Source organism: Phyllostomus discolor, chromosome 5 (genome assembly GCF_004126475.2).
Source record: "Phyllostomus discolor isolate MPI-MPIP mPhyDis1 chromosome 5, mPhyDis1.pri.v3, whole genome shotgun sequence".
NCBI lineage: Eukaryota > Metazoa > Chordata > Mammalia > Chiroptera > Phyllostomidae > Phyllostomus > Phyllostomus discolor.
Genome location: NC_040907.2, coordinates 36,954,758 through 36,980,278, shown reverse-complemented (window position 1 = coordinate 36,980,278; position 25,521 = coordinate 36,954,758). Strand labels below are relative to the sequence as shown.

Genomic DNA, 25,521 nt, shown 5'->3' with positions numbered 1-25,521 from the left:
GAAATTTGATGTTTAATTTATAGTCTGATACAATTATTTATTTAAAATTAATATATGACTACTAAATACTTTTAAATAGCAGCATAGTACATACTAAACATTTGACAAGTTTGTCATTTAAAGTAGTATTTTAATCTAAGCCTTTTGATCATGCTGCCAATTATCAGTATCCTTTAAATTTATCTCAACAACTTCTCTTTAACAGTTTTTTGGTAAACTAATTTTTTTCCATTTGTTTTGCTGTAAAATGCACAATCTTTCCTCACCTAAGAATTCATTATTTCAAGGGGTGTTGCTGGAATCATGGCAGTACATGATTTATTAAATTCTACTTCTATGAACAAGATGTGTTACCATAAAAATAAAACATTGTTCTGTTTCTGTTATTTTGAAGAAGAGTATGATTTTATTTAAGTGTTTAATGAAGTTGAATTCTTTCTAAAGTTCTGCAACTTGAACTTTGAAATGACTGTACTGATTTAATTTGAAACTTTTTTAGATGAATCATCCAGATCTTCTGATACAAGTGCTTGGGATTTTAAAAAAAAGTGGTGAGTTTCTTTTTTAAATTTGTCTTTCTAAAGAAAATTCTCTTTAAAGGTACATGCATCATGTTGTTTATATATATGGCCAACCAATTTAAACTAAAACTCCTAGCTTATTTGAGTCATCAGATTATATGTGGACATACACATATACATATTTAGGTATTTGTTTAATGTGTGTACTAGAAAATTTACTTGTAAGTAAAATCAAAAGTGTATTTAAAGTGAATATTTAAAATGTAAAATCGACTGCCTTTTGGGTAATTTTAAAAATGTTAGCTTTGAATATTATGAGCATTTCTTGTGTAAAAGAAGACAGAAAACCGATAGTCTTTGGAAAGTCATTGATGAAGGAAGACTTAAGGAAAGACTTGGGAGGAAATGTGTGACTTCATTGAGTAGATATGGGTTTTCCCCACCTAAAATAGCATCAACCTAATTTAATCATTTATATCATACCAACCAAATAGTAAGTTTTCCTGTGTGCCTCATATGTCTGGATTTTTCTTTTATGTAAAAAGGACATTCACGTAGGTCAAAATACTTTAAAAATAAAAAATTTTTAAATTACAGGTGTCTCAAACCGGGCCTCAGGTTATGTAATACAATCTATAATATTATTTTCTTGGGTTTTATTTACTGCTTTTTTTGTTAGGAAGTAAATGCTTAAGAGTTAAAGATCTGGAGCCAGACTTTCTAAGCTCAAATTTTAGTTCTGCTGCTTGCTCATTGTATGTTTTTGATGTGTTATTTAATGTTCATGCTTCCGTTTTCTCATCTGTAAAATGGCAATAACATACTGTCTTTTTTATGAGAAAGTTGTATGGGTGAAATGGGTTAGAAAATAGTTTAGAAAAGTGCCTAGTATATAGCAACTTAGTAAATTTCTGCTGCTACGATCTTTATTATTACTTTTGTCATTTTAGATTTTAATTTAAAGAAACTGGCAAAAATGCTTGCAGTTTGACTTGGAAGGGATAGCTTATTGACCTTATTAGCCTCACTCTATTGGCTCTAATATCAGTTCTAAACTGCCTTTCTCTTTCTGTCTGCCCCCTTAGATCTCCATTATCAGTTTCTTGTTGGCCACTTTCTGGGAAGTCATTTTTAGGGGCCCATTTATCTCGTAAAGCGATTTTGAACCAGTGTGCCACAAGAATTTTTAAAATATGCAGTACCTGACTATTAGAGCGCTGACCTCTTTTCTTTTAGATTGTCATAATTAAAGATGAAAACAGCCAACACAACAACAACACCCTGGTGTGAGTGCCCTGTTTTGAACCATAAATATAGGTCATATAATAGAATTGCATTTTATCAGTCATGTTGCATGTGATTGGTTAATTCTTGGTACTACAGATCCTTATATAGAAGCATAGGCACCTGATTTTTTAAAAAGTCACTTGGGAGCAAAAAGGGTAGGTAATTACTATTACTTTTTTTTGGTAAATCCATCAAAATTATACTTGTTTTTTTGTCAGATTGGCAAAAAGTTAATATATTTTTTGGTGTGCACAGAATTTTAGTAATTAGTTTATGTGTGCCATGAGATGAAAAATGTTGAAAGTCACTGTTGTAAAGGGATTTTAATATTTTATTTCTTAGTAAATATTTGTCTCTAAATCATATTACTGATAAGAGCTTTTACCTCTTCAGACTCACTGGAAAGTATCAACCTAGCAAAAATATTTTAAATATGTTTTTTCCGTAAAGTACATGAATAGATTACCTTTAAAGTCACATAACTAACAGGTATACAAAATGCAGTCTGATTATAAAATTGATTGTTTCTTCTTTTATGCCTTCACTGTACTCTTTTAAGACCTCTGTCTTGTCACCTATAGGATTTGTTTATATGTTTGTTTTTCAAACCCTTGCTCTGAGTTGTGTCTTATTCACAATATATTAAGCATAATTCAACTCCTGACATATAGGCCTTCAGCACTTTTTTTAAAATAAATTAGTAATTCCAACAAGTACTACTAAGATATTTTCTTTGAACTTCAAAAAGAAATAATGTTAATGCATCTATTTGTATTCAGATTGTACATTTATGGCATGGGGCCTACCTTGGAGATATAGAGATGGACTTAAGAGTGGAAGTGTGTTTCACCTTATTAGTCCTTCCTTAAGAGCTCTAATTGGGCAGACTCTTCATATGTTTATGGGGAATGGAGCCAGCAGAGTAAGCCTTTTATCTGCATGGATATTTGGAAGAACTAAGTTTTCACAGCATTGTAGGTTATTTCACATCTTTTGTAGAAATAGCCCTTGAAGTAAGTAATGCCTTCTGTTTGCTATATCTATGAAAAACCGGTTTAACAACTTTGACTAGTTTATATACTTACTTAGATATATTCAAACTTTTAGAGATGTTAAAACTTTTCCTCTTAAGATGATTATAATTTTCAGACAGTATTTGGGTCTGTGCGAGGTAAGAGATTCTGTTGGGTTGATGCTCATAACAGGAAGAGTGGGTAGCCCCACAGAAGCAATGAGAGTGATACTTAGAAGGAAACTATTCCTTAATTTTTACTATACAGTAAACATTTTAGAGATGTTGACATTAGCTTACTTGTTTTATTTTATTTCTTAGTGTTATATATAGATGTGGAATCTGATTTTCACGCTAAAGTTCCTGTTGTGGTGTGCAAAGATCGGAAAAGGTTAGTAACAGTGAAGAAGAAATACAAGTATTTTTAAAAATAACGACAACATCCAAATATGCAGTGAACATCTCTAAGAGAGAAAATTTTGTTTTAGGTTTCTCCTTGGATTAATATGACCAAGCGAGTGTCTACTTATTAAAAGTAGCAACCTTACTAAAAGCATGTGAAAAACAAACAGAACAAGACAGTTAAAAATAAAACACCATGAGGGAGAACTCTATTCACCCAACTGTGTTGAACATTTATTTTATGTTAGGTAATGCTTTTCTGTAGGGATACAAACATAAATGAGAAATAGCCTCTCTTTTCAAGGAGCTCACAGTCTATCAGACTCGAGGTTTTCACTGAAATTGAATGAGTCATTGAAGACTAATCTTGCTTTCCTAGTCAGATGTCTATAGTATTAAGAGAGCAAAGTATAAGCTTCCTTGGAGAAAGGAAACTAAAATAATTTTATTTTAGATGAATGTGGGAGGCCTGAAAATATTACAGAAATAATAAAGTGTTCTTTAATCTCTATATCTTATATTTTAAGATTACTATATTTTCTTATTAAAAACTAGAAGCAGCTATGGGAGGTCTAGTTCAACTTCCCTTTTTTCTAAATTAGAAAATTGAGACCTGGAGGACAATAAGTGATTTGTCCAAATTTATATCATTTAGAGGATAATCAGAATTGGAATGGAGGTATTTTGACTACTAGTGTTTTTTTTTTTCATCACATTGTGTCTTAATTGCCTCTGTATGGCAGCCGCAGATATGTATTTTGCCATGTATAGTGTGCTCTCGTGTTTAATGTGTACCTATGTTTTTGGCCCAAACTTTCAGGGGAAAAATCTTTCATTTTAACTTTCTAATTCAATTTTTTATTCATTTATATTTAGATACTTGTTTTTGTATTATAAAGGAATTTTAGCATTTTTTAACATACTGTGGTACAAGAAATTTTTTTAAAGTTTTTTAAAAAGATCTTTATTTTTAAAGAAAGGGAGAGGAAAGGAGAAAGAGAAGGAGGGAGAAAAACATTAATGTGTGAGAGATACAGTGATTGGTTGTCTCTCCCATGTGAGACAACCAGGTCCATACTGTGACCTGGCCTGCAACCCAGACATGTGCTCTGACTGGCAATCGAACAAGCGACCTTTTGGTTCACAGGCCAGCACTCAATCCATTGAGCCACACCAGCCAGGGAGGTACAAGAGATTTTATGTAACAAATAATTACAAAATACAAGGATAGATATAAGGTATTTCACACACTATCTGTGTATATTGCATATCCTTATTTTTCCCTCAAAAATTTGGGCAACCCTGGCTGGTGTGGCTCAGTGGATTGAATGCCAGCCAGCGAACTAGAATGTCACTGGTTTGATTCCTAGTCAGGGCACATACCTGGGTTGTGGGCCAGGTAGGGGGCGTGCGAGAGGCAACCACACACACTGGTGTTCTTTTCCCTCTCCTTTCCCTTCCATTCCCTTCTCTTTAAAAATAAATAAACACAATCTTCAAAACAAAACTTGGGTACAAAAGTGTGTGTTATACATTGCAAAATATAGCACATTCTTCTCTGTCACTAAAATATCTCTACTATAATTATGTTATATCATTTAAGGTAGCTCCATTTTGACTTACATATAAGCATTACTTGTGGGTATAGGGTAAATTGTTTCTACTCTCTTATCTAAAAATAGCATATCAATTATCATGGAAACTTAGGAAAAAATTAGAGTCAAGAAGTCCAGCTAGTCCAGAATTTCATTTGTTGTTTTTATCATGTACAAAGCAAAAAGAATGTATTAGGAAGCCATGCTGTACTACTTGACATTGACAACATCATTGTCTTTTCTCGTAAATCAAATTTTGGTGAATTATAATGCTTTTGAAAATAATTTCTTATAAACTGAAATACTAAATGAAGTAGAAATTTATTTGTGAAGTACAAATGAACATTTAAAACATCTTTAATTTACATGGAATGCTAGTGATGGAACCGATACATAGTTTTTAGTTGGCTCTTAAGTTTATTAAAACATTTGTTTTTATTTTGGCTTCTTACATGTTAAAATATGGTGACTGGAAAGGATAGCTATAGGATTTGAAGTAGTCTCATTTTTTAAAGTATTAGTACAGTGGTTTGTTTTTTTTTTTTCATTCACAGTGATTTACTTTGTAGAGTGAGTGCAGGAAATGATATGGCATGCCTCACTACTGATTTGCTTGCTGCTCTTGGCAAAACGGAACCTGTCTTTATTCCCTTGGTGTTAGCCTTTCGCTATTGGGCTAAGGTGAGTGAAACAGAAGAAAAAAGTACCTAACCAGTAACATAAATCATAGTATGTGAGAACAAAATATTTATGGATAACTGTAGTAAGGTTAGAGTGGATTTGAAGCAAAGTAGATTTGGGATAAGTTTTGGAGGCAGGACTGGCAGAGGTATTGGATATGAGAGTTGAGGGGAAGTGAGTAATTGATGACAACTCCTGAATTTTTGGAAAATGAAAAGATGCCAAGTTCTTAGAGAGGGAGATGGTATCCTTAAAATATAAAATCTCTAAATTAATTTTCAAATGTATAGTAATTTTAACTGGAATTACCAAGAGTTTTTTAAAAGTTGATAAAATAATCTTAAAATTAGTATGGAAGAAGAAGAAATGTTTGAGAATAGTCAAAAGACCTCAGAATGAGAAGACTAGTAATGGGGGACCTGCTTTACCACTATAAAACTGATTTATTTAAGTGTAGACCATTGGTATAGGAATAGACAAATAGATCTGTGAAATAGAATAGGAAGCCGCAAAATTGACCCCTAGTGTAGATGAGATTTTAATGTATGAAAAAATAAAAGAGCCTTGGCTGATGTGTTTCAGTGAGTTGAACTGAGGGGTAGCTGGTTTGATTCCCAGTCAGGGCACATGCCTGGGTTGCGGACCAGGTCCCTGGTGGGAGCGTGTGAGAGGAAACCTGTTGATGTTTCTCTCACATATCAATATTTCTTTCCCTCTGTTCCTCCCTCCCCTCCCCTCCCTTCTAAAAAATAAAATCTTTAAAAAAGAGAGAAAGGTTTATTTCCGTGATAAAACAGTGGTATAATTAATAAATGGTGCCATCACAACTGTTTCTTTCTTGAAGAAAATGTTGGACCCTTAGCACACTAAATGCAAAACTAAATTCCACTTTAATGAAAAAATCAAAATTTTAGATGAAAATTTAAGACAAAAGAATATATATATGACCATATATATATGACCCATGGGTTGGGGAAACCTGTTTTTACCATGACAGGAAACCTAGAAGCTGTGTAAGATAAGCATATTTAACTGCATTTTATGTGGTAAAGGGTATCATAAATAATGTCAAAAGAAAAGCATATTGGGAAAAATACTATTTTTTCAAATGCATGTACCAGAGCTAAAGGGTATGATGAAGAAGAACACATATGAATTGATATGTAATGTATAAAAATAGAAAAACTGCCATAAGATTTAATAAGCTATTCAGAAAAGAGCAAATTCAAATGGCTAGTAAACAGACATGTCACTCATCCCGTCGACAGTTGTTGCAATCTAACAATGTTGGAATTGAAATACATCACATATTTTTTAGTCCAGTAAATACATTCCTGGGAATTTAGCTTATAAGTACCAGTACTTAGAAAATATGTATAAGGATAAGTATTACAGCACTGTTTAAAGTAGAAAAAACAGAACAAAATGTGAATGTCCTTGGATGGGGGAACTATTGAGTAACCAGGCAGATCATAGACTATAACCATGTAAACGAATGTGTTATAGTTGTACTAATTGACTTAAAGGGACTTTTCTCAGTGCTTTTGTTAATGGAGAAGACTAATACACAGGGATATGTATAGTAAAAATTTTGGTAAAGCAACAATCATTCCTGAATTTATATAAAAAGTAAAAAAATATATGTTTATATATAATAATGTGAGTATAGAAGAAGGCATGGGCTACATAGAGGATTTTTAAGAAGCAGCAGCCCTGGCTGGCGTAGCTCAGTGGATTGAGCGCGGGCTGCGAACCAAAGCATCACAGGTTTGGTTCCTAACCAGGGCACATGCCTGGGTTGCAGGCCACAGCCCCCAGCAACCGTACATTGATGTTTCTCTCTCTCTCTCTTTCTCCCTCCCTTCCCTCTCTAAAAATAAATAAATAAAATATTAAAAAAAAGAAGTAGAAGCAAGATAAGAAAGTAATATTTTTAAAAGGTGTCCACAGTAAAAGCACGTTGTATGATATTCTATTTAACTAAAATGTACATGTGTCTTTATAGGGAATAAAAAATGAATGGAAAAATAGTTACCAACATGTCAGCAATTATTTTAGGTTGGTGAGATTTCAGGTCATCCCTTGTATTTTATGTATATTTATGTAGTTATATACTTACACTTTTTACAATGATTATGGTAGGAATAAAGCTACTTTTGTTGAGAGGGGAACAGAGAAAATTAAAGAAAGCTAAAGGAAAGGGTGAGCCCTGACCAGTGTGGCTCAGTTGGTTGAGTGTCATCCTGCAAAGTGAAAGGTTGCCAGTTCCATTCCTGGTCAGGACGTTTGCCTGGGTTGTGGGCCCAGTCCCTGGTTGGGGTGTGTGCGAGGAGGCAGCCAGTCAATGTTTCATACATCAGTGTTTCTCTCCCACTCTTTCTCCCTCCCTTCCCCTCTCTCTAAAAATAAATAAACATCTTTAAAATAAATGGTAATACTTTTTCCTTGTCATTTTGCAGTTGTGCTACATTGACTCCCAGACTGATGGTGGAATTCCTTCTTACTGTTTTGCATTAATGGTGATGTTTTTTCTACAACAAAGAAAATCCCCTTTACTTCCTTGTTTACTTGGAAGTTGGGTAAGCATGAGTTTGTGACATGTGTACATATATAGTTTGCTCTTGCAGAATACTCTGTTTAAACAATTTAAGTGGGCATTCTGGTTTGTCTGTTTTTCCGTCTTTTAAAATAATTTGTTTTTTTACTACCAATTTGGAATGCCTTTTTATATAGGTTGAAGGCTTTGACCCAAAAAGAATGGATGACTTTCAGCTGAAGGGCATAGTAGAAGACAAGTTTGTGAAGTGGGAATATAATCCAAGTAGTGCGACTGAGAAAACGTCAGTTGCTGAGGAAAACAAAGCTAAGGCAGAGCAACTAAAAGATGAAACCAAGAAGACAGAAACAGACAACCAAAGTAATGCCATGAAGGAAAAACATGGCAAAGTAAGCTCTTTTTTTGTTTGCTTTTCTGTCTATACAATTTTTGATATCTTTGATTGAAACTATTTTAGTAGTAGGTTCACTGACTTTGAGTAAGCCTTTTGGCCTCCATTTTCTTCATCTATAAAGTGAAGAGTTGATCTGGTTTAGTTTTTCAGTGTCAAGATTCCTAAAGAATTCACAGCTCATTTTAGGAGGCTTCTTTTGTTTGAATCATGTCAAAGTTATTCTTTGGATATCTTTCATTTAGACAAAGAAAATTTCCTTCAGGAGTTGGTCTGTAACCAGACTTTAGCATATGAGACTTAGGTTGTCAGATCGGTGGAGAAATAAGGGCCCTGTGGTCCTTTAGGGGGTGGCTTGCTTATTTATTCATTTAGCGTTGATTTATTAAGGACCTTTTATATCCCACTCACTATTTTGAGTGCTAGAGAACCACAGTTGAATATCCATAGATTGCATCCTCCAGAAGCATCTCAGTTGATGGCACTATATCTTTCGAGGTACTTATAGTAAAAAACATTGGAGTCATCCATTACTTCTCTCTGTTATACCCCATATGAAATATGTCAGGCAATTCTGTCACCTCTATTTTAAAATATCCAGAATTTGATCACCTCTTACCACCTCTACTGTTAACCATCCTGGCCCTAGCTACCATCATCTGTGGTCTGGATTGCTACCATACTGTTGTAAGTTTCCCTGCATCTACTCTTGCCCCTTAAAATCTGTTCTCTAGATAGCGATCAGAATGGCTCTTCCAAAACTTAAGTCAAGTCATGCCCATCCCCCTCGCCACACTCAAAAGGCTTCAGTTGTTCCTCATTTAATTTAGACTAGAAGCCAAGGAGATCTTACTGACTAGTTTTTTGTTTTCCTCTTCTTTTCTTCCCCTCTCTTTACCATACTAGGTTTGCTGGTTTTCTTTTTAAAGCTGGTCACACTCCTTCTCTAGTGTGTATGCTGTGTTTCCTATTACTAAAACACACTTCTTTTTTCTTCAAATACACCTTTTCAACAAGTCTTACCCTAACCACTCTGTTTAACATTGAAACCTCCTGCTCCCATATACCCGTGCCCTTTACTAAGCTTTTTTTTTTTTAATATTCATAGCATTTTTCTTCTGTTACTGTGGAATTTACTTATTAAGATTGTTGTTTATTGTGTTCTTCCCCTGGAAAGTGAGCTCCACTAAGGCAAGGATCTTTGGGTTTTCTTCCACGGACCTGTGGAAGTCAGTGAACTGGGACTCGTGCCTGGCACATCAGTAGATATTCAGTGAATATTTGTAGAATTGAATGAGTGCATAAATGCTTCATGCCTTTATGCTACTTAGTGGTCACTTTTAGTCAGTCTTTAGCTAATTCCTTTAGGATCAGGTATTACCTCTTCTGTTACAACCCCAAATTAAAAGCCCATTTTAGCATGCAGCCTTTCCTGTAATTGCTAAATTGTCTCTTCTCCTAATAGTCCATGAAGTAGTCCACTCACCTTATTTGAGTGGCAGTATGTTATAATGACTAGCAACGTCAACCCAGTAGCCAAGTAGGTGGTCCTGGGTCAAATTTTTGCCATATAAAATTTTTGCCCAACTTTATAAAGTTGTTAGAATTAGTAATTACATGCACAGCATTTAAAAGAGTAAATGATGCATGGTGAGCATTATGTATAAGTGTGAGCTCTCATTTTTTTATATTCCTAACACAATGCCAGGGATATAGTAGGTTCTAAATAAGTATTTGGCAAATGAAGGAATTAGCTTTTGCAAGCCCTGGGCATTTACTTAAATTTTAAAAGTAATTACTGCTGTGAAAAGCTGTAGTGATTGTTATGCTGTGATTTGCAACCTTGACTGCACATGGGCATCGCTTAGGGATCTTTAAAAATCCCAATTCCAGTTCATAGCCCCGTCAATTAAATCAGAATCTTGGGATGGGTATGGGATGTGGGAGTGCTGTGCAACTCAGGTATTAGTGTATGTTAGTACTTCCACTATGATTCTAATGTGCAGCGAAGGTTGAGAATCACTATTCTAGTGGAAAGAACACAAAATTCTAGAAGTCAGTAAACTGGGACTCTGTTTACAGCAATGCCTCAAACTGCTTTTGGCAAGTTGCTTCTTTATGCCCAGTTTTTGAAGAAGTGATCTCTAAGGTTTTTTAGAACCGAAAAGTAAATAGTTCTTTAGTTTTGTGAAGCCTAAATGAAAAGTTTTTTTTTTCCAGTCTCCTTTAACATTGGAAGCACCAAATCAGGTATCCGTGGGACAGTTATGGTTAGAGCTGCTAAAATTTTACACACTGGATTTTGCTTTGGAGGAATATGTCATATGTGTACGGATAAAAGATATTTTAACACGAGAAAACAAAAACTGGCCTAAAAGGCGAATTGCCATTGAAGGTAAGGTATATTTCATTTGGAGAATAATTTTTGTATGCTACTCATCCTCTGTTTCTGATGCAGTGTTACAAATTTTATCCCTTGGCTTTGTAACAGTGTATATGCTCTAGCTCGTAATTGTATATTAGATAAATTCTTTATCAAGCCCATTATAGTTGATAGGATTAATACTCATTTATTTTTTTCTCTTTTTTTTTTATCTTAATCATTGTTCAGGATTAATACTCATTTAAATGTTGCCAATCTATAAATATTCTGTTGGTTAGGGTTATTAGCTTGTTTATATGTTTTAATTTTAATTTTTAATTATGAAAATTTTCAAATATATAGAAAAATAGAACAATTATGTGACTACTACAAGATATTTTTGGAGAAAATTGTGTCATAAAATTTCTCAAGTATAATTTTAAAGTCCAGTTTTTATTGTCTTCTCATGACCTCATCTATTAAAATGTGACTAAGCTAAAGAAAAGAAGAACAGCTAATGCTGACTGATCAGGCTTCACATCAAATCCCAAGAACATTAAGATCTTTAAGGGTACAGAAAATAGTAGAATGGCTTCTAAATTCTTAATGAAAAATATAAATTCCACAATATTTTACCTATATTTTAGAGGTTGGAAATTGAATTTCTGTCTATTTTAATTTGTTTAGATTATATATTCCTTCAAGTCTCTTCTGGCCTTCTCTAGTGTGACTTGAACCCGCAAATATTCTTGTACACTCAAGCATGTCCTCACATCTTATGCTCTCTTACATGTAGTAAATAAATGTGCTCTGAAACCTTCAGTCATCATAATTTCTCTTCTTTCTTTTTCTTTTTCTTCTGGAAGGGGGAAAGAGGCCAGGAAAAAGCTTTCTAAAGCCTGTATTTAGATAAAAGCGAAAAGTAACAGATGCTTCAACCATGACAATCCTGGCCTGTTAATTCTTTTACTTAATGATCTTCAGCAGTGGAAAAAAATGTGTATTTTTTGGATGGTACTGTCCTTTTTTCCTTGGCATATTTGTATTTAAGGCTTATAAAATCCGAAAATTACCCTGGCCAGTGAGGTTCGGTTGGAGCATTGTCCTGTACCCGAAAGGTTGCAGGTTTCATTCCCAGTCAGGACACGTATCTAGATTGCAGGTTTGATCCCTGGTGTGGGTATGTATTGGAGGCAACTGATTGATGTTTCTCTCTTACGTTGATGTATCTCTCTTTCCCTTCCTTTCTCTCTAGAAGCAATGAATGTTTTCAGAAGTATGAGTTGGTGTAAGCCTTTTCAACATAGCCACCATTTTAGATTGGACCAAAATTTAAATTTTGGTTTAATTTTTACGTTCTTAGGTCTGTTTCTACTTTTCTGTTTCTCCTGTCTCACTTTAATTTTCTGATTTCATTAAAGTTAAATCTTAAAATCAGTGTTTTTTTAACTTGAAGCTTTGAGAGTTTAGTTTATATTTTGTTTATTTAAATTCTAAAGAATATGTAACTAAAGAATACTATAACAATGAAAATTAGTAATGGGTCCCAAGAGCTTGAAAAATTTCATTCAACGACACTGTAGGGAGGCATATTGGCATAGCTGTTTCCAGCAGTTTCATCATTGAAACTTGGTAATTACTGAGTTGGGTTTCTCAACAGTTCTCTCATTAATTACCTTATTATTATTCTTTTATTTCTTTTCTAAAAGGTTTTTTATTTTATGACAGGTGTTGCTACTGTATTTCCCCTACTCAGTTTGCAGGAACTCAGAAACTTTGGGAAAATGTACTCTGCTCATAATCTAGCAGTTCAGATTTATTTGTATAAGCTTAGAAATACTGTTTGTTAGTAGATACTTAGCTACTGACCATTTTCTTTTTTATTAGATCCATTTTCAGTCAAGAGGAATGTTGCACGGAGTTTAAACAGCCAGCTTGTTTATGAATATGTTGTGGAAAGATTCAGGGCAGCTTATCGATACTTTGCCTGTCCTCAGAGGAAGGGTGCAGAGAAATCGACAGCGGATTCCATGAAAAAAGAGAAGGGGAAAATAAGCAATAAGAAACCAATGAAGTCTGACAATATGACATCTAATTGTTGCATTCAGCTTGGGGAAAGCACAGAAAAAGTAAATGCAGAAAGAGGTCAACCTGAAAAACATAATGAAATGAAATGTACATCACAGAGATGTATTACTGAAGATGACAGTTTGTTGGTAAATGAACTAGTTTTGGCTGAACATGGACAGGAATCTTCATCTCTTTCTGCCATTGAAGGCAGTGAATCAGAGCCAAAATCAATTAAGAAACAAGATGATTTAGCGCCTTCTGAAACTTGTATAAACAAGGAGCTCAGCCAGTGTAATTGCATTGATAATAAATTCTCTGACCTAAATGAATCTGTTGGTACAGACTGCAGGTCCCATTTAGAAACAGAGAAGTCACATCAGATTGTGTGCACCGACACATCTGCTACCTCTTGCAACTGCAAAGCCAGAGAAGATGTTTCTGACCTTAATGATGATGATAACCACCCCACCCAAGAATTACATTATGTGTTTGATAAGTTTATTTTAACGTCTGGCAAGGTAGGATACAGTTTGCAAACAATCTGTAAGATGTTATGGTTGTTGTATGGCCTTGTTTTTATAGTTTTTAGATTCAGGAATGTAAAAATAGCTTCTATGATGATATAGACAATTGTTTTGGAATGATATTTTGGTATGTATTTTAATTTTGCTGCATTATTGTTAATAGTGGCCTTTAAAGAATATATGTAAAACATCAGAAAGTTTCAGCACTCTATTACTAGTTGATTTGCTTCACTTTCTTATATATGAAAGGATTCATTAGATATTTTATGAAAATCAATTTGGCAAAGGTATCATATATTTTAAATTTTGCCTTTTTTTAAGTACCCAGTGATTAGTTTTCCCTCACAAATGGGAATATAAGATCTATAAACTATAATAGTATTCTAATTTAAAGAGGTTTCTTTTGGGAGGGTGGGGGAAATATAAACTTAACTAAAGATAGTTGGATGATCCAAAAATATGAAGAAGCCAGATTCTTTTTCTCTGGCATTGAGCTTCTCTTTGAATTTTGATATGTTCCTTATAAATTACAGGAGTCTTAATTTACCTACTTTTAAAGTGGCAGACTCTGAACTTTAATTTGATAAATTATAGAAAATAAAATACCCTGATGAACAGAAAATAAGCAATACCTACTTTGTTAATAAAAAGTGTTGTAGCTAAGTCATATTGTTTTAAGTGCAGTAGACATAATTAAAATATTATCAGCACCCAGGATGCTGATTATATAGATCATGTGTAAACCAAGTGATGATACAGATTTTGAGGTTAAGTTTGTGGATATTGCATAAGAGTTGTTCCTTGTATGGATCTAATTTATTTTTAGAATTCAGCTTTACAGTTTGTTTCCTCAAGTACCATGCTAATGTGATAAATGGAACCAACTAGGCAAGCATGGGTTTTTTGATTGATTGGTTCTGAAGGTAGAAAATGTTTAGCGTGAAATGAAAGTAGCCTCTTGAAACTTTTTATACAATCATGTATTGCATAATGATTTTTAGTCAACAATGGACTACATTGATGATCCCGTAAGATTATAATAGATGATACAATAATGATCCCATAAGATTATAATGGATGATAAACAAAAAGGTCATTTTCAATGTGGAAAGAAAAGGTTGGACTTGACTACAGTGTTGAATTTACTACCAGTGCTGGGTGGCTTAGAGGAGGCTCTCAAATTGCTGTCTACTAGCTGTGTGCCAGGCCACTGTTGGGGCTAGAGTTGGAGAGGGAGCTAGAGCTGGGGAAGAGGGAGCCCAGAGCTGCCTGCCCCAGCCTCTGCACACACACAGGTGGTGTACTCATGGGAGCACATGTGCATGTGCACGCATACACTTTCCTGCACAGACTCACATTCATTCTCTTAATTTCTTTCCTTCCAGTCCGATTCTTCTCTCCACCTCCTCCCTCTCTCTCTCAATTTTATAATTTCTCATCTCAAGCTTTCTCAGTCTCTTTCAATCTCTGCTCTCTTCTCCCTTTCTCTTCCTTCCCCCCATCCCTTCCTTCTGATGTCCATTCTCCCTCCAGTGGTACCTCAATCTACAGCCCTCTTCTTGCCCTCCAAATGCACACACACAGAGACACACATTTTTATACCACACTTTTACTGTTTCACTCTACTCTTTCTATGATTAGATATACAAATGACAATAAGTTACCATTACCTACATTATTCATTACAATAACGTACTGTACAGGCTTGTACCCTAGGCACAGTAGGCTATACCTTACAACCTTGTGTATAGTAGACTTTACCATTTAAGTTTGTGTAAGTGTGCTCTATGATGCTTGCAAAATTACAGAATTACCTGATGATACATTTCTCAGAAAATATCCCCCATTGTTAAGTGTGACGTATGATTGTAATTTAGTTTGTTAAGGATCTTAGTAGGTTAAATTGTAATTCATGTATTTGATTTAGAGGCTGATCAAACTGTTTGAATTAATCCATACCTTTTTCATCTCTTGTTAGTTTATTTTACGTCTTCAGGCAAAGCTAGTCCTTGATAATACCATTTTAATGGGGAAGAGAGTTAAAGTGGTTGGCTTAAAAACATATTTCTTACATTTAACAATGCGTTTTGTTAACATGCTCCCCCCATTCTCCCCAACCTCCTGAAAGAACAGGTTATCAGACCTGAGCTACATAAAATAATTCTTTTTGGATCTGCTTTTTAAGTAATGATCAAGTCCCTCAATAGTTTATTAGCTTATATTATTTTTGTCTTTGTATAGCCACCAACAATAGTATGCAGCATCTGCAAAAAGGATGGCCATTCAAAAAATGATTGCCCGGAGGATTTCAGGAAAATTGATCTAAAACCTCTGCCACCAATGACAAGTAGATTTCGGGAAATACTTGATTTAGTATGTAAAAGATGTTTTGGTAAGTCTTGTATTATTAGAACTACTGAGACTAGTTTCTTTCTTAGATTTTGAATATCTTTTTTTCTTATTTAAAAATAGTTTGCTTATATTTGCTTTGGTAGACGTTTTTGAATAGTTGAGAGATCCAGCTATAGGTATTCACTAAATGCCTACTGAGTGCAGGGCACTGTGGTAAATGGCAAGGGGACTACAGAATCTGTATGTGTTACTTTTAAGGAGCTTAGACTTGGGATTTGTGCTGTCTAATGTGATAGCCACTGACTATTTAAATTTAAATTAATTAAAATGAATGGAAATGAACAGTTAAATTGCTCAGTTATACTAGCCACATCTCAAGTACTGAATAGCTGCATGTATTCTAGTAGCTATTGTATTGGACAGTCTAGAAAAGAATATTTTTATCATTGCAGTGTTTTTACACAGTGCTGCTCTAGATGGAGATACAAGACATGTCTGAACATTGACATAATGGGAAGCAGAATGTGTTACATGCTATAGTAATACTAAACAAAAGGCAGTGCAAATACAGTTTTAACTGGGATATATCAGAGGAATTGTAATTAATGATGTGGCATTTGAGTTGGACCTTGAACTGCATTTTCAGGCATAGATGATTATGCATAAAGGCAAATGGAGAATTTGGGAGAATAATTGCCTTAGATTTGGTAAGGTGTAAGAAAAACAAGAGGGAGATAAGGCTATAAAGATACTTTGGGGAAAGACTTACATATGTACATGGTCTTATTTAGAATAATAAGATGAATATAAATGAAACGACTAGAAAACTACAAGAACACTGCAAACTAAACTGGCAAGCAGTTTGGAGAACTAAGGAAATTTAGTTAGGGAAAGGTCTTTGAAGACTGATTGGGCACCTTATATGGAAGATGTGCATTTTGACCAGGCATTTGTGGCAGCTGTTAGATTTGAATGGATTAGGTGTCTAGTGTAACAATATAAGTATGAGTCTACCAGGAGGGTAAAACAAGCATGTTATATGGGGGAGAGTGGAGTGTCTGAAGAAAATATTAAATAATATGTAGAAGTAAATACATTTTGTAGATATTTCATAAAATTATGTGAAATGTATATAGATTTATAAAAATTATTTTTTGCTGTTCTTCTGCCCCTTCCTTCCCTAGTAATATTTATGATTTTAATATTCTTAGAAGTTAACAAATAATAATGAAATTCAAATAAAGTTTTTAGGGTGAAATATTGAAGATTCTTTCAGATTTTATTTTCCTTTTCTTTTTTAAATTTAGATGAGTTATCACCACCTTTCTCTGAACAACACAACAGGGAGCAAATTTTAATCAGCTTGGAAAAGTTTATTCAAAAAGAATATGATGGTATGTCATATGTTAAAAAATTGATGATTTTGTTACTCCAGTTACCTGGTTTGAGTTTCATTTATTTAAAGTGTTTATTGAATAGTTATATGTTAGATACTATTCTAGATGCTGGGATTACAGTGCTGATAAAAGAGGTGACACCTACTCTCATGAAGCTTATATTAAGAGGGGGAAACAGATAGTCATGTAAAAAACATGTATGTGATATAATATCAGGAAATAATAAATGTGCTGTTAAAGGCAGGACTTAAAAGGATAGTGATGGGTTGTTATGGTTGTTTTCTGATAAGGTGACATTTGAGCAGAGCCATGAATAATATAAAGGAACAAGTTACATGAATATCTATGGAGGGAACATTCTAGAAAGAAAGAATAGAAAGTACACATGCTCCGCAAGACTGGATTATATTTGGTATATTTGAGGGCCAGCCAGGAAATCAGTGTGGCCGGAGTGGAGTGTGTGAGGTAGATTGTACTAGACAGATGAGGTCAGAGAGGTATCCTAGAGACTGGATCATTAGAGTCTTCTAGAAGTTGGTAGGAAGACATTGAATTTTGAAAGTCTGATGAGGAGCTTCTGGAGGATTTTACCACTTACAGGTGACGTGATCTGAGAGAACAGAGTATAGATTCCTAAGTAAAGATGCAAGCAAAACATTTAGAAGGCTGTTGCATACATTCAGATCAGATGTAACAGTGATTTAAAAGAGTAGATGAGAAGTGGTCAAATTTAGGATATATGTTGAATGTAGAGCCAACAGGATTTGCTGATGCATTACATGTGAGTTGTAAGGAAAGGAAAGGAGTCAAAGATGGTTTCAAGGTGTTTACCTCTGTGATTAGATTGTGCTATTTAACTGAGATGGCAAAAATAGTGGAAGGAGCAGGTTTTAAGTTTAAGGTTGAAGAATTAAGAGTTTTTTTGTTAAATATTTTAGGAAAGAATAGAGGTGATTTATAGTCAAAATGAACTTGTACTTTAAAAGATAATCTGTTGTGTGCTATAAGATTCCACTTTTTAATATTTGCTAGTATATAAAGTATTGACCAAATCTAAGTCCCTATTATATTAAAGTGATGCGCATTTTTATTTGCTCATGAACATAGCTTCTTTTATATCCTTCAGTTATCATTGAAATTTCAAGCAGGGTGTCAGAATTGAATTTGATAATTAAGTTTTGAAAATATAGAATTTGTTATCTAAATGTATAGCCTACAAGAATTAATAGGAAGAAAAACCCAATCCCATTAGATTATAGCTTGTTTGAAGTGTCAGCTGTAGTGAATGATACTAAGGATGAGAAGATAACCCTATCCTAATTTATATCAAATGGATTAATGATTCATTTTTGGAGGAGAATTAATTCCATGTATAATATTGGGTTGGCCAAAAAGTTTTTTGTGTAAGGTGGCTGTAGTATTGTGTAGTTGTCTTTAACTTAATTTGAAACAATTTCATTTGATTTTATTGTGACATATCAAAGTGCTGTCATATCAAAGTACATTAAAAACAAAAATAAAATTGGTGAATTTTTGTGTAGCTCTTTTATTTTTAAAAAAGATTTTATATATTTTTAGTGAGGGGGGAAGGGAGGGAGAAAGAGAAAACTCAATGTGTGGTTGCCTCTCGAGTGACCCCTACTGGGGTCCTGGCCTGCAAGCCAGGCATGTGGCCTGACTGGGAATCTAACCAGTGATCCTTTGGTTCACAGTCCCACGCTCAATCCACTGAGCTATGCCAGTGCTTGTGTAGCTATTTTAATATTGAAGATGAAAGAAAATAAGCAACATTTTTGGCATATTATGCTTTATTATTTCAAGAAAGGTAAAAACACAACTGAAACAAACAAACAAAAAGATTTGTGTGGAGAAGGTGCTGTGACTGATTGAATATGTCAAAACTGGTTGTGAAATTTTGAGCTGGAGATTTGTCGCTGGATAATGCTCCACAGTTGGGTAGAGCAGTTGAAGTTGATTGTGATCAAATTGAGACACTACTTGAGACAGTCAGTGTTTTACCACATGGGAGATTGCTGACATACTCAAAATATCTAAATCAATAAAATTATTGGTGAAAATGAAAAATGTGTCTTATTTTATGGAAAAAAAACATATGGACTTTTTGGCTAACCCAATACTAATGTGATATTTATTTGTAAACTACTTGAATGTGCCTTGAAAAAACTAGTTTTTTCCCAAGACATAAATCTCTAAATACTGATCTTAATTTAACTATTGGTAGTAATATTGAGAATGAATAAAAAGTAGATGAACTTAATGAGATAGTTAAGTTGGAAGAATCTAAAGGACTTGGTGGTTTTTTGGATGTGGATGTTGAGAGAGAGGTGTTGATCACACATACAAGTATATTTTTAACTAGGGCAGTTGAGTTAATCATGATACTATTTGCTGAGCATAAGGATTATATAAATAATAGGTTTGAGATAAAGTTCAAAGTTTAGTTTTGACTTGTTGAATTTATGATGTCTGGAAAATGGAAGAAGCTGTTAGATATATAGGTGTGGAATCTTGGGTCAAAGATCTGTGCTTTAAATGAGGATTTTGGAATTTCTCAGTATATCTGTCAATGGTGGGTAATTTTAAGTCATAGAAGTGGACAAGATCGTCTGTGTTAAGCCATAAGTAGGTAATAGAAGATTCCTTTTTCTTGCTAATTATAAAACTTTGGATTTATTTTTCTTTGCTTAGAAAAGGCAAGATTGTGCTTATTTGGCTCTTCTAAGAATGGATTTGGATTTCGAGATAGTGATCTGGATATTTGTATGACCCTGGAAGGCCATGAAAATGCAGAGGTAAGAGTTAGTGTTTGGAAAGGGATGTGGAAGTTTATTTTCTTCCAGTGATGAATCTATTTTTAAGTTTGTATGTAGTATTGATAAAAGTGTATGGTGTCATTCTTTGTTGTAAATATATTAGCAATAACAGTGTTTAAAACATAAAGGGATTAGCATTATTTTCTTAAGACATTAAAATATTTGAATAAGTAAATTTTCTGTTTAAGTAATTTTATAATGCAAAAAGCATGTCATCGAGAGTTATAAGTGCTTGTAATAAATTTTTGGAGAAGTTAGTAAGTATACTATAGAGTTGAAATTTTTTTTACTAGAACCAGTGAGAAGCTGATGCTTCAGTTCAGGAGTGAATGTTGATCTCACTTACTCTGTCTTTTCATATTTCTTCCATTAGGTGATGTTTTTATATCACTAAAGATAGAAAATAAAGGTAGACATCTAATTTATAAATGGCTTGTGTTCTACACACTCATTACAGTTTTGGGGTACTCAGAACACATTTTTTTTCTGTAGAAACAATGTTATAAATGATTTGTTCTAATATAGTTCTACAGTGAAAGAGGCTGATAGGAAAAAAATATTGTTTAGTCGAAATATGGTATCAAGGGAGAGCTCTATGAATACCCTGGACTGCCAGAAAGACAAAAAGGGAGTCCTATAGTAAATTAAGCCTGAAACATTGCTGGAAGCAAAAATGACAAAACTGAAACTTTCCTACTTTGGGCACATTGTGCAAAGTCAGGGTTTTTTGGTGAAGTCATAATGCTACAAGAAATAGAAGGCAACAGAAAAAGAGGAGGACCAAATACGAGATGGATTGACTTCAGAGAAGAAGCCCGTAGGCATGAATCGACAGGAGCTGAGCAGGACTATTAAGGACAGGACATTGTGGGCATAACTTATTCATAGGATCTCCGGGAGGCAGAGCTGACTCAATAGCATGTAACACATAGGATAGCTTTCAGAAGCTCATTTTGGGCGAGGAGGGGAATTAACATTTGTTGCCTCCCCAATATACACTTTACATATGTTATCTCATTTCACTCTTAAAACCACCTTCGAGGTAGATAATTTCCCCCATTTTACAGATGAGGAAACTGAGGCTTTGAGAGATAAACTGACTTGCCCAAGTTCACAGCTAGTAAAATGTTGGAGCCGGGATTCATACCCAGGTCTGTCTGACTCCAGAGTTCATGCTCTTTCCATTGTATCTCACTGTTTCTCTGTAATTTATTTAACCCACAATGTAGCTGAAATATAGTACTAATAGTACTGTAGAACCTAACCACTACTTTCTGAAATTGAAAGCTTTCTGAGTTCCACAGTGAGATGCCAGGAGCAGACCTTCCCCCAGAGCAGTCTCATCAGTAAGAGTGGGTACTTGGTCTTTTCTTCTTCATGTACAGGCCTCAGCAGTGAGAAAAAGATTGCCCAAACTCCAGTAAAGAAAGGGGCTGATTGGATGGGGAAGAAGTGTCCTAGGTCTTCTAGCAGCAACTTGAAAAGGAGGGGAATCTCTATAGTTGCTTTTTTTTTTTTTAAACCAGCATAGCTATTGCTATTTATGTTTCAAAATCAGGGACTGCTTGCAAGATTGGGGAGAGGCCACGCTTCTGGCATCTGTAGTGGTGTCAGTATAGCCTCTGCTATATTATAAAAGAATTCAGCAGAATAGTGTACCTATGTGTTTTTCAAATAGTTTTTTCAAAAGATAATTGTTAGAACCAACCAATTGTTAGAGGTGACAGCAGTGTCTGGTAGATCTTACTTTGGCTCTAAGTAAATACTTCTGGTGTTAACATCTTCTTGTTCTATAAAGAAACTGAAAAGTTGTAAATATTTTAGTTCTTCTTAAATTAACTTCTACTTAGTGCTATTTACCTGGAAAGGTGCCCCTCTACATTTTGAAGAGCAAGAATTGTGGGAATAGAAAATAATTTTTATTCAGGGAAGAGGTTAGGGTTTTAGGTATCTTCTATGTAAAATTTAATAATCATACTTCTAATTATTAAGGGTTTATGTATTATGTATAATCCATGCTGTTCACACTGGAAGGTTGATATAGTGAAAAAGAATACATTTTTTTCCAGATGAGCCATAATTGAAAACTTAATATTTAGCACAAATTTATATCATTGCATAGTAAAGAGGAAAATAACCTCATTTTATTATGTGTTAATTAGTAACTAAATCTCCAGAGTGAAGCTGCAAGGACTACTACTTTTCTTATAGTGGAAAAGGAGCATGTTGGGGATATACAAAAGTGATTTTAGTAGTGTGGGCATGATGTAAATACCCATTAGCTTAATGCAGTTAACTTATAATGCCATTATCTTCCCTGTTTCTTATGTTATGGATATTGTTACCATATCAACTCTGTTGTCTAGTTTTTAAAAAATCACATTTAAATTTTAAGAGGGTAAGAATTTTCTTGAAGAAGTAGATTCTAGTTATAAAAGGATTATTTGTATTTTATTTATCAACATAATAATAATAAATAGCTCACAGACTTAAAGTGCTTAGTTTGTGTCAAGCATGCTGGCGAATGCTTTACATGCATGTCTCATGTTATCCCTCTAATTATTCTATAGGGCAGGAGTGTATGATTATCTTGATTTTATAAAATAGTACTATGAAGCTTAGAGAAATTAAGAATGTGGCCAAAGTCCCATAACTCTTCAGTACTTAGTTTAAGATTTAAATTCAAGTTTGCCTAAATTCAGAGTCTATGTTCTTAATCACCATACTCTTTTACCTTCAACAAACCCATGTGTAGTTGTTTATTCATGTATTTGAAAACATTATCATCTTGTCTTTGTGCTTCTGAAACTTCATGTGAATGTGAATTACTTGGGGATTTTGTTAAAATGTAGATTATGATTCATTAGACTGAGGTGGGGCCTGAGATTCTGCATTTCTTTTGTTTCCAAATGATGCTGACACTGCAGGTTTATGCACCACTTATTGAGTAGAAGGTTATATAGAGCTTATGGCTAGAGATTTTAAATGCTAGCATTAAGTGCCTAGATTAAAGTAGAATTTGTACAAGGTCCAGTTGAGTCAGACCTATTTTACTATTTCTTTCTTTCTTTTAGAAATTAAATTGTAAGGAAATAATTGAAAATTTGGCAAAAATTCTTAAGAGACATCCAGGTATGAATTTTAAATTATAACTTTAAAACAACAAAATGTTTTTTAGCTTTGTGAAAATTATTTAACCTAGCGAAGTTTTATTTTTAATCAGGTTTAAGAAACATTTTGCCTATAACTACTGCCAAAGTGCCTATAGTAAAATTTGAACACAGACGAAGTGGTTTAGAAGGCGATATCAGTTTGTATAATACATTGGTAAGTTTCTCTTTCTTATAGACCCAGGCATGTTTACACTTACTGAAAAAGTTTATAGATCATTGACCATACCTTTGTATTTAAAGGTTTTAAATGTGAGCAGTATAAGGGGGGGGAAATCATCTTGATATTTCTTTCTGATTGAAAATGAGTTTTTGTGTGGCTAATTTATAGGTATTTTGAGTTTTATATTTATATATTCTATCTGGGGTGTATTATATCTTTCCATTTGATCTTTAGAGTTAATTTTAATAAATTTGAAATGCTTTCAAATATGTAATTATTTTTCAGGCTCAACATAACACAAGAATGCTAGCTACTTATGCAGCTATTGATCCCAGAGTGCAGTACTTGGGATATACTATGAAAGTGTTTGCGAAGGTATTTATTAATAATAATGACCTTCTTTGTTGTAAAGACTAATGGTAGTTAAAGTGAAACATACTAATGTCAGAATTGTGAAAAATATTTTCTGAGTTTTGTTTGCCTGAGTTTTCAAAAAGAAACACTGAATATTAAATGGTTTAAATTTATATCTCTTAGAGAGGGTAATTCTTAGTTTTTCTCCTGTGTGTGCTCCAGTCCCATGTGAGCACTCCTGAAAATTTCTAATTGGTAAAATTTCTTAATGTGATAATGACGTTCAGTTCTAGGCATGGTAGTTGGCATACCATCCTAGTTAAGAATCTCTGGGTTAGGAAATCTGATACAATTTTCCAGCCAAGAAAAGAAATAGTGCAAACAAAACCCTATTTACTTTCATAACACTTACAATACTGAATTTGGTTTTCTTTCTTCTTTTTTTGTTTAGTGTATAAACTCCATGAAGGTAGGGACCTCTGTTCAGACCTAGTTCAGTATAGTGCCTGATTTGTGGTAGATGATCAGTTAATAGTTAACTTTACAAATATGTTGGTGGAAAGGTTTAGTAGGTGAGTGACTAAGTCACATTTTTGGTTCATTAAGCCTGCCCTTTGATTGGAGAGACATATTCATTTAGGTAACCCTGTACATGTCTTTGTGGACAGAGGTCATCTTAGAAAAGAAAGATATTTACCCACATGCTACCTATAAATCATATTGATAGAGCTACTTTTTTGGATTAATGTCGTAAAATTTTCCAACATGATAGTTCTCCCATGGAGTTGTAATAATGAAATCAAGTGGTTCATATGAAGGAAATGATTCCTCTGCCTTAATATAATTCCTCAGCTAAAGTTTTACTCAAGGGAAGTCTCTGAGGATTCATTTAGGGTTTTTTTAAATCTTTGCCCAAGGATATATTTATTGATTTTAGAGAAAGAAAGGAAACATCCATCAGTTGCCTCCTGTATGAGTCCTGACTTGGGATCGAAACCTGCAACCTGGGCATGTGCCCTGATTGGGGATAGAACTCGTACCCTTTTGGTGTGCAAGAACAACACTCCAGCCAGCTAAGCCACCTGGCCAGGGCTAGTTTCTAATTAAAAAACATTTTTTAAAATATCCAACGTATTTGTGTTGTTCAGAACTCAAAAAGTCTGAAGGGGTTTATAGTGGAAAATCTCCCTTCTACACCTGTCACCTAGCCCATAAGGGCCTCTAGCTGGAGGTACCTGTTGTCAAAAGTTCTCCTCTGAGAGTTATTCCAGAACTATACCAGTACATACATTTTCTATCTTACCGTGGTGTGGCTCAGTTGGTTGGCGTGTCATCCTGTAACCGAAAGGTCATGAGTTTGATTCCTGGTCAGGGCACATGCCTAGGTTGCAGTTTTGGTCTTTGGTCGGGGTGCGTGTGAGAGGCAACGCATCAATGGTTTTCTCTCTCCCATTGATGTTTCTCTCCCTCTTTCTCTCCCTTCCTTACCCTCTCTCTAAAATCAGTAAGTGTGTTCTTGGGTGAGGATTAAAAAGAAAAAATTGCCCTGGCTGGCATAGCTCAGTGGATTGAGCGCAGGCTGGGAATCAAAGTGTCCCAGGTTCAATTCCCAGCCATGGTACATTCCAGGGTTGCAGGCCAGAACCCCCAGCAACCGCACATGGATCTCTCTCTCTCTCTCTCTCTCTCCCCCCCCTCTCTAAAAATGAATAAATAAAATTTAAAAAAAAATTAAGGAAAAAAAGAAAAAATTTCCTACCTCATTTTTAGTATAGGTATAAACATACTGAAAACAGTGTTTTGTAATTTGCTCTTTTTTTTTTTACTGAGCAATAGATACTAGAGATTA

The 25,521-nt window shown here is 34.2% G+C and overlaps 1 protein-coding gene across 8 annotated transcripts in view; it reads left to right on the top strand.

Annotated features, from left to right (window-relative positions):
- The window catches only part of TUT4 (terminal uridylyl transferase 4), a 105,013-nt gene that overhangs the window by 54,605 nt on the left and 24,887 nt on the right, over positions 1-25,521 (top strand). For all 8 annotated transcript variants that reach the window (XM_036026078.1, XM_036026077.1, XM_036026082.1 and 5 more), the window contains exons 7-19: positions 500-551; positions 3,142-3,211; positions 5,372-5,498; positions 7,958-8,077; positions 8,232-8,444; positions 10,667-10,841; positions 12,696-13,396; positions 15,644-15,794; positions 17,062-17,148; positions 19,861-19,964; positions 23,060-23,117; positions 23,209-23,312; positions 23,604-23,693. In XM_036026078.1, the coding sequence (XP_035881971.1) occupies positions 500-551; positions 3,142-3,211; positions 5,372-5,498; positions 7,958-8,077; positions 8,232-8,444; positions 10,667-10,841; positions 12,696-13,396; positions 15,644-15,794; positions 17,062-17,148; positions 19,861-19,964; positions 23,060-23,117; positions 23,209-23,312; positions 23,604-23,693 (2,052 nt within the window). The remainder of the gene's footprint in view (positions 1-499; positions 552-3,141; positions 3,212-5,371; positions 5,499-7,957; positions 8,078-8,231; positions 8,445-10,666; positions 10,842-12,695; positions 13,397-15,643; positions 15,795-17,061; positions 17,149-19,860; positions 19,965-23,059; positions 23,118-23,208; positions 23,313-23,603; positions 23,694-25,521) is intronic.